Source organism: Aspergillus bombycis (genome assembly GCF_001792695.1).
Source record: "Aspergillus bombycis strain NRRL26010 chromosome Unknown contig00042, whole genome shotgun sequence".
Classification (NCBI taxonomy): domain Eukaryota; kingdom Fungi; phylum Ascomycota; class Eurotiomycetes; order Eurotiales; family Aspergillaceae; genus Aspergillus; species Aspergillus bombycis.
This window is the reverse complement of record NW_019170044.1, coordinates 43,718-53,483: the sequence shown is the minus strand read 5'-3', so window position 1 is coordinate 53,483 and position 9,766 is coordinate 43,718. Positions and strand designations below refer to the sequence as shown.

The 9,766-nt window shown below is 49.7% G+C and overlaps 2 protein-coding genes across 2 annotated transcripts; one reads left to right on the top strand and one right to left on the bottom strand.

Moving 5' to 3' along the window:
- Positions 1-1,168: 1,168 nt before the first annotated feature.
- On the bottom strand, positions 1,169-2,751 carry ABOM_006319 (putative feruloyl esterase; the record flags this gene model as incomplete). Its single annotated transcript, XM_022533448.1, has 2 exons — positions 1,169-1,489; positions 1,567-2,751. The coding sequence occupies 2 exons, from the start codon at positions 2,749-2,751 to the stop codon at positions 1,169-1,171; spliced, it is 1,506 nt and encodes a 501-aa protein (XP_022389193.1).
- A 2,165-nt stretch (positions 2,752-4,916) lies between these two features.
- ABOM_006318 (uncharacterized protein) lies at positions 4,917-8,486 on the top strand (the record flags this gene model as incomplete). The annotated part of the gene is made up of 8 exons (XM_022533447.1): positions 4,917-5,063; positions 5,171-5,264; positions 5,324-5,441; positions 5,493-5,592; positions 5,651-7,097; positions 7,151-7,247; positions 7,298-8,083; positions 8,141-8,486. 8 exons carry the CDS (start codon positions 4,917-4,919, stop codon positions 8,484-8,486), a joined length of 3,135 nt encoding a protein of 1,044 aa, XP_022389194.1.
- Between the last annotated feature and the right edge of the window lie 1,280 nt (positions 8,487-9,766).

Below are 9,766 nucleotides of genomic sequence, written 5' to 3'. Positions count from 1 at the left end.
TCTGAAAAAGTAGATGTATAGATAGCGTTCGATTTTGATTTAGCGCCTGCGCGTCTCTTTGTTATATAGTCCCCTTGAGATAGATCAATCAACAAACCCCGTAGGAGTCTAGGAGATGGCCATCGACATAGTATACTCCATGTACAAGCCAGTAACCCAAGGCAGATTGGCGAATGGGTAACAATAGCTTGACCAACTATGGCCGAATCCAGTCTACTCTGAAGTATAGCCTAACTGACCTAAATTACCTAGACGACTATCAAAGATCTCGGCCTTCAAGGTTGTAGACGGGCCTGTCCTTGAAAGGCGCATCGCCCCACCCTGTATAGCAAAGAGAGCTTGGTGTTAGATATCACCAATCAAATCTATATACTCATCCATCCCCTTGCTCTTCTATCTCGTGGCAATAATCAGTGTGGTAGGGGGTGAATACACAGTAGTCGCCATACTCCATGGCCCACGAAGTACGAATGCGAATGAAACTTTTGCCAGAAGATTTTCATGAAACTAAAGCGCCCGAACGGTCAACCATACATTGGGACTCAGAGTCTAAGACGAAAAAAGTCTCCACATATGGAATTTGACCTTAACCTTTCCGGGGCCCTGAAAATAGTTGTCTGATCGGTTGTGTTATCCTGCACACATGAGAGTGTTCGGATTCAGTCATTTCTGCCCGGAGACGAGGATAGGATAGGATCGGATCAGATGCAGTCCACGATGGGACCCCCTATAACACCATACACCTTTAAGCTGGCGCGCAAAAAGCCACTGCAAGTCTCGTCTTGGTTGTCAGAACTGTAAGCGGCGCCGGGTCAAGGTTAGTCAGTCACTTTGCGATCTTTCTTGTGTCCAAGACAATAGCAGTGAGAGTGTGCTGTCTCAGTGCGACGAGAGAAAGCCGCAATGCAGCAATTGCATCCGCCACGCAATTGATTGAGACTTGAGTCCCCAACCAGGGGAGTATCTGGGTCATGGCGATCCTGGATAGTATATTGTATGTCTAGATTCTAGTGTTTTACAACGTTATAGGGTCGGATAGTTTCAATGAGATAGGAAGCGATAATGGTGATCTTGTATTTATTGAAGTTATATCCTCTTGTCCAGAACCGATCATGGCATAGCCGTTGCATACTACTCTGGTCCCTGTACAGTAACAAGGAACAGCACTTTAAACACAACGGAAGCTCTCAGCGGCCGAGATGTCCCCGCCTATATACTTGGCCTGGGCGGGATAAGGACACACGATCCGATGCAGCGGACCACCCTGGGACCTGGCATATTCGACGGGGAGGGTTTCCGGGGCAGTGCCGTTCTCGACCCACCCTCTCAACGCATCGAAAATCGTAGTCGGCTGGCCGCCTTGTCCGCCCGAGCAATGCCCGAGCCCCGGCGACTCGAAGTAGCGATAGAAGTCCTGGACATCCGGGAATTGCTGTTGGACGGACTTGTAGTAGAATTCGGTGCCCTTGGTGGGGATGCTCTCGTCGGCCTGTGGGTTGGGTTTAGTTCAAATTGGACGAATTGGGGCAGCTTATAGGGCTAGAAGGAGGGCAGGGGAGGACGAACCATGCCATGGTAAGTGAGGAGCTTTCCGCCCGCCTTGCGGAAGGCAGTCAGGTCTGGGTCGGCCGCGTTCATGGTGCTGGCATATTCCTGGGTGCCGAGGTGGAAGAACTCTTCGTACAGCTCGGGACTCATGTGCACGGTGTCAAACCTGGCATTCTTGGCCACGAACAGGTTGAACCACATGTCGGACTGTGAGGCATTGACGCCAGGCACCGACCCGAACTGGCTGATGTCGGCCCCCGGGTTCACCCCGTACCATAGCCGCTCGCCGTCCGTGGTCTGTGGTCCTGACCAGGCGGCGTCGGCGATGAGCGCGGCACCGGGACTGAGCGCGATCGTTCTGTTCAGGGCGTTACAGGCAAAGGTCTTGTTGACAGAGGTGTACGGGCTGTAGTCGCACGCCGTGAGGTTCGAGATCAGCCCGTCCACAACCCCGTCCTTCGCGTCGCAGGCCGCGACAGCCTCGGTCGTCAGGAAATTCAACTCGCAGGCCAGCGGGTCGACTCCGTGCCACTGACGCATCAACAGGGGGTAATACAGGGCGGACACAAATTTGGTCCATGATTGGGCCGGGGCCGAAGCGGCGATGCCGTCGTACGCGGTAGGGTAGCGCTGTGCCAACATGAGACCCTGTCGACCACCCTGCGAACAACCGCTCCAGTAGGAGTAGTCGGGTGCGCGGCCGTAGAAGGTATGGATTAGGCTCTTGCCGATAATAGCTTGATCATTCAAGGACCGGGAGCCTAGGTTGTTGAGCGCAGCATAGTCGACGTTGCCGGGGCTTTTGAGCGCCCACGAGCTGGGCCCGGCCTCTCCTAAGCCAGCATCGGTGGTGGTCGCCGCATAGCCCTCGCCGATTGCACCGCTCATGAAGAACTGGGACAGCACGAAGCGTCCGGCATTCCAGCCGCCACCGCCTGTGGCTTGGAGTCGGCCGTTCCATTTGGTCTGCGGCGGAAGCCAGGTCTCGACTGTGATCTGGTCGTTGTATCCCGGGTGCGTGTAGGTGACGGTGATGTTGCAGAACTGCGCATCGTGCACATCGACGTTGCCATGGTTGTAGTTGAAAGTAGCCGGGACGTTCAGGGTGTAGTTGGTGACCCACGAGGCTGACAGGGAGAGAATCTCTGCCCCGAAGACGGTGGGAGTTTGGATTGCTGCAGGCGAGCAAGATGTGATATTCATCTTGAGTAGAGGGCTCGCTCCGCGTGGGACAGTCGAGGGTGTGGTGAGTACTCTGATAAACAACAGCAGCACTGTTCTTCTTTAAATAGCTGCATAGAATCTGATACGAATGCGAACTTCCCTGCAGACAGTCTATCCATCTTGCAACTAACGGGGATTTTCAGGACTTACTACGGAGGATGGACTATGGACGAATGGCCCACTTGCGTACACTTTACCGGTTCGGGCAGTTCGTGTTCGGGTCCCACGGTCAGCAGTGGATCTACCAGAAGATCGCTGTAACGATGCTCTAGTCAGTGGCAAAAGAAGAAAATACGTAGATAAAAAAGAAAAAAGAACAAGGGGAGAGATACGAATCCCCCATATTACCCTGAGGGTTTCCTCAGGCTCATCCTCATCGACTTCTCGATTTGTTAGAATGGTCTGTCACATCTCTATAAATATCTTCTATCTCATCTGCGGAGTCCTTAGAGATCTCAGATAGAGAAAAAGTATAGATACTAGTCTACACATCTAAGTTCTTTTCAATATTGAGCTGTTAGTTGTATCATAGTATAGTACTTCTTCCCTATCCTTCTATATTCTATAGCTGTAATAAAAGGCCAGAAGTGTTGTCAGGAATAGGGTTCGTCAACCCTATGATGAGATCAGGTGCCACCAACTAAAAATAAAACTTTTTTGTATTTAGAGATCTGTGATATTATATTAGTAGTTATGGAGATATATCATGGTAAAAACTGTTAGTTCTATGGAACCTGTTCATATGCGCGTAATATATGCGCAAGAGTTTATGCAGTGGTGACAATATCTAGCGGTCCTCTCCCAGCATTCCTTTTTATATACACCTTTGGACGCTCACAACTTCTTGACTACCTGCATTCCCTATTAGCAAAGATGTCTGCACCATCTCGAAAAGATACGTGTTGCAAAGGATGGATGAGACAGAAGAGACCTTGCCTCTGAGCCGGAGTTCCTGAAAGCCCTGTCGCGCTCGACTCATGGCTATATATTCAACGTGCAAATTCGGGGCAATAGAGATGCTATGGAGTTGGTAATATTTTTTCAGCCTATTCTTTCGCGAGACTTGTCACTTACCCACCGTCTCAACCAGGTCGTCATTGGTGAACCCCTTTGGCCACGATTCGAGAATACCGCACTATCGCTGGACCATTTCATCGTCGAATGCCGGGTCTATGATTACATTAGAGAGAAAGTTATCTGGCATGGCTGGCTCACTACGAAAAGCAAGAACATGGAGGACTATTACCCGTCCAGCCCATCATGAAAATATGAATCAAACGAGCAGGTAAACGGATATGGAAGGGGTTTCACCGGTTACCAGATAATCGGGCAGATCCTGTTGATGGTCTTCTACTTGAATTCGTCGATGGTTGAAAACGCTGGATGGACGAGAAGAGAGCGCTGGCGGACTGCCTTTTTCGGCTCCAAAAGGTTAGGCATCTTCGTCCCTATATCTTGGTTTCTATTTTTGCTTATATGAAGCAGTTGAAACAACGCCAAAACCCGACATTTCCTGGCACTCAGACTAGCGGAGAGGCGTATGGCGAGGACGTTCCGAACTTCATTAGGGCTTTGATCGGGACTTGATTGAGTGAGCATGTTTGTTCTGCGCTCATTTTTGAGGCCCTAGTCGAGGCGTAATGTGAAGGAAGTCAATCGAGCCATTCTCCGGTCCTCGGTGAGGTTCCGTCTACATGTGTAGGTTAATTATTTACCGGTCGTTAGAAAGATATCTGCGATGATGTCAAGTCAGGTGCCACCAGGTCAGCATAATTCGAACGGTTGACGGGAGCGAGTTTAGTATCCACCCTCAATGTTGATGGAACGTCCGAGCGACGAGTCCAGACCGTGGAGGCCAAGTCAAGAAATCATGTTTCCGGTTTCTTTCTGGTCTTCTGATAAGCCAGCGATCGGATCGCTGGTGAGTTGTACTGCAGCTCTGCGAACAGGGTTCAGGAACTGCCGTCCTTTATCTTTCGCTCCCCTTCTTTTCTTTCTCTTCCCTCCCCTTCCCCTCCAGCGTCTTTCGCTTTCTTTTTTGATCACCCCTAACTCCCCGTTCATTGCCTTGATTCTTCCTTCGGCTCACTTCATTTCACTTCTCCACTCTTCTCTCGTCCTCGGTCGATCCCCGCCCGACTAGAATGGTCCTGATCGACAAGCACGTCCACACCTCGCGGGAGGAGGAGCGATTAAAGGAAGATCGTGATCGCATTCGCTACTGGAAAAAATGGGGTCCATACGTGGCCGAAAGGCAATGGGCAACAGGTGTGTTCCTCCTCCTGGACTTGGTTTGATTTCGTTCTTATTTCTTGGTCGCGCGTTCGTTGCGTGTTTGCTGTGATTTCCGATGAGGGGCCGCAAAAAACTAATGACCTCATTCTCGGGATCCCCGCAGTTCGAGAGGATTATTCGTAAGTCGTCCCCAACCAGAATTGATGAACGAAACGAATTGACGCGGTTGCAAAGTGAAAATGGCGATGCGTGGAGCTGTAAGTTCTCTTTGCTTCGCCATTCTCTTTCGTCTGTTAACCCCAAATCCGCGCCATAGACTTCTCCCATGAGCACGCTCGGTCGCGAACATATCGCTGGGGCGAAGATGGCATCGCCGGTGTCTCCGACACTCATACGCTGCAGAACGTTGCCTTTGCTTTCTGGAACGAAAAGGAGTATGCCCCCCTTTCGTCCTACATTCCGACCACGATCTCATTGTGTCATAGTGATTTTCTGAAGGAGCGTCTATTTGGCTTGTCAAACCCTCAAGGAAACCATGGAGAGAGCATCAAAGAAGCTCATTTCCACCTTGATAACACGCCGACGGTAAATCGATCCAAGACGAAGGCTGTTCATATTGCCCTTTCTGACCGCTCCATTCCAGCATTCCTACATGAAATACCTCTACAAGTACCCTCAGAAGAAGTTTCCCTACGAGGATCTCAGAGACGAGAATGCGCGCCGCTCGAGATTGGACCGCGAATATCAGATCCTCGACACCGGCGCGTTCGACGACAATCGGTACTGGGATATTTTCATTGAGACGGCCAAGGAAGACGATGACGAAGAGGAGCTCCTGTTTCGCGTTATTGCCTACAATCGAGGCCCGGAGCCGGCTCCTTTGCACATCATTCCCCATGTGTGGTTCCGGAACACCTGGGCCTGGGGCTACGAGGATCAGTCTCATAAGCCTTCCATCGAAAAGGTCGCCCCGCTGACAGCCAAGTCCTACCACAAGAAGCTCGGCCAAAGATATGTACGATTCTCCCCCTCGCCAGCAGCGGGCAGCAACCAGGAGGATATCCTGCCAAAGATGCTGTTTACGGAAAATGAGACGAACTACGAGCTGCTCTGGAAGTCTGAAAACGATCAGCCGTACGTGAAGGATGCATTCCATCGCTACATCGTCAACGACGAAAAGGACGCGATTAACCCTGAGAACAAGGGCACCAAGCTTGCTGCCTGGTATGCTTTTAATGAGGGTGAGGGAATCCCCCCAGGCGAGTGTGCTGTTGTCCGTTTCAGGCTGTCCCGAAAGCTCCAGACCTTCATTGACGAAGAGGAACTGGACGACACGATCGAACAGCGTATAGCAGAGGCCGATGACTTCTACTACCACATCAGCCCCCTGCCCATGAGCGACGATCTACGAAACATTCAGCGACAGGCATTTGCGGGCATGATGTGGACCAAGCAGTACTATCATTTTGTCTGGGATCAATGGGCAAATGGTGATCCCGCGATGATCCCGCCTCCCCCTGGTAGGAAGCATGTTCGAAACCAGCAGTGGAAACACTTGTACATGGACGACATCCTCTCGATGCCCGACTCCTGGGAGTATCCGTTTTTCGCGGCGTGGGATACTGCTTTTCATTGCATACCTCTAGCGATGATCGATCCCGATTTTGCCAAAAAGCAACTGGATCTTCTCACTCGGGAATGGTATATGCATCCCAATGGACAGCTTGCTGCGTATGAATGGAACTTTGGCGATGTAAACCCACCCGTCCACGCATGGGCCACGTTCCGGGTCTTCAAGATCGAGCGGAAGATGTATGGTCGGCAAGACCTAGACTTTCTCGAACGGGTCTTCCAAAAGTTGCTCCTCAACTTCACATGGTGGGTTAACCGTAAAGACTCGGAGGGAAAGAATGTCTTCGAGGGAGGCTTCCTCGGCTTGGATAACATTGGGCTATTCAATCGGTCCGAGCCTTTGCCCACTGGAGGTGTTTTGGAGCAAGCAGATAGCACTGGCTGGATGGCATTCTATTGCTTATGCATGCTCAACATTGCCTTGGAATTAGCGAAACATCGACGGATCTATGAGGACAGTACGTTGAAAACTTGGCACTTGTAGCATGAAGAGGTCGACTAACAGTCCCAGTTGCGTCCAAGTTCTTCGAGCATTTCATCCTAATTAGTGATGCTATGACATTCAGATCGGGAGGCGAGGAGACCTCTTTGTGGAACGAAGAGGATGGGTAAGAGCTACCCTTGAGACCAAACCCGATGATGATCTGATGTGATTTAGGTTTTACTACGATGCTATTTCTTACGGCGAACCATGGACTCAACAGCTCCCCGTGAGGTCCCTTGTTGGCCTGATTCCGTTATATGGCGTTCTCACACTCGAGCCCGAATTGATCAATCAATTCCCTTCCTTCAAGCGCCGATTGGAGTGGTTCATTGAGAATCGACAGGACGTTGCCGAGCGCAACATCGCCAGCATGAAGCGTCGTGGGAAAGGCGAGCGTCTCCTTTTGGCACTGGTCAGCAGAGACCGCCTGGAAAAGATCTTGAAAAGGATGCTCGACGAAACTGAGTTTTTGTCGGAGCATGGTATCCGATCCATGTCTAAATACCATGGCGAGCATCCTTATTCTATGACGGTCAATGGTCAGGAGTTCCGTGTCAATTATGTTCCTGGTGACTCAGACAGTGCTCTCTTCGGAGGAAATAGCAACTGGCGCGGGCCGGTCTGGCTGTGCGTCAATTTCCTGCTGGTCGAGTCGTTGCTGCGCTTCTACATGTTCTACGGTGATAAATTCCAGGTTGAGTGTCCCACAGGGTCCGGAGAATATATGCATCTTGGGCAGGTTGCCGAGGAAATTCAACATCGGTTGCAGCATTTGTTTGCCCGTAACGATGAAGGCCGTCGCGCGGTACACGACAACTCCGACCTTCTCGACTTCGACGAGCACTGGAAAGATTACATGTGGTTCCACGAATTCTTTGACGGTGATACCGGACGGGGCCTTGGAGCATCTCACCAATGCGGCTGGACTGGCTTGATTGCCAAGATCATCCACGACACTGGGTAAGTGCACCAATTCAGCATGCTTCACTGTCAATATAATCTAAACTGTTGGTACAGAATCAATTGCCGCATTCCGCACACCCCGCGCTCCCCGTTCGCGGCGGCATCACACTACTTTGATGATATCTTCAGCCGCTCCCGAGCACGCGGCAGCCGTCGACCCAGCATCCGTCGATCGTCCACGAGCCGCTCCATCGGGAACCGAAGCGACTTCGAATCGGCCTTTGGCGACACGACCGCTGCAGAAAGTGTCGTCGACGATGAAGAAAAAGACCCCGGTGTAGGCGACCATGTGTCACATTATGTCGAGAGTCAGCTGGAGCGGGTGAGAAGCCAGGTGTCGATGGGCGCATATGAGGATGAGTTTGAGACGCAAGCTGATCGGAAGCCGAATGGACATTGATTGGTATCTAGGCAGGGTATGGGGGAGATATAGGCTGAGAGATTGTTGACGGGTAATTACTTACATGGGTTAATACGCAGTAGAACCATGGTTATAGCTATAGAAAGCATTGACTTTAGTTAGCAGTAAGTACATTGACAGCCATATGCAGAAATTTATTTGTGAACATTTGGATTTGGATTTGTGGTTGTGCTAAATTACTATCTATGTGAAATAGCACATCATGGAAGACGGTACACTGTGCATGGAGATATATATACCACGGTACATGCCAAGTAACCAATCGACAAAAACACCTCAGCACCTGGATTTATTTTGTTTGATTTTATTACTTCCAAAATAAATAAATAAATAAAAATAAAAAAAATTCTGAAAAGAAACTCAACAAAACACCTCGGACTCATGCACAAATTCTACACTTCTCTGATATTATACAACCCACAGCATAACTCCACCACTACCCGAGCATCCCTGCAAACCAAGCCCCAGCAATCAGACAGACAGACAGAGAGAGTCAAGGCGAGAAAAGAAACCCAGAAATAAGAACTCCAAAACCCAAAACCCAAGACCATCTCTCAATAACGAATGGATAATAACTGAAGTTCCCTGCCTAAGCTCTCTCTCTCTCTCTCTCACTCACACACACACATTGGTTTATTTATACCAATATAGGGGTCCAGATTAGTATGTTGACCCCTGCGCAAGAGGGAAATGCATGTATATTCTATGCACAGATTCAGATCTTGTTCTTGTGGACGGATTAGTAGAGATGGCATTGTGTTTTACTAGTAGTTGAGGTGTCGTTTATAGTTCCTGGGTAGGAAGTGATTGTACTGAGCTTGGTGTCGGTTGGGCTAACTTGGAGTAGATAGATAGTCATCGTGTATTTACGGTGCGTTGGTTCCTGCTGTGCCATTCCGTTGTATTGATTGGCTGGATGATGGGTTCTGTTTGGGATAGTACTACTAGTAGTAGGTGGGTGTTATGTATAGACTGTATAGGTTGATTAACTTGCTTTGATCGGAATGCTGAAGGTGTTTTGCTTTACAAAGAGGCCTTGATTTGGGTACTGTATATAGAGGCTACACTATACAGGCTACGGAAAACAGATCAATAAGATATGTGCATGTCATGTCATGGTATGGGCAAATGCTACTCTCGATACATTGGCAAAGGATGGAGGGAATAACTCAATTCTGTCTATCACTCAGATCGAGTCATGCGAAATGCCTCAGGTCCAAAAAGAAAAGGAAATAATAATCACTACTGGTCATGGTAGT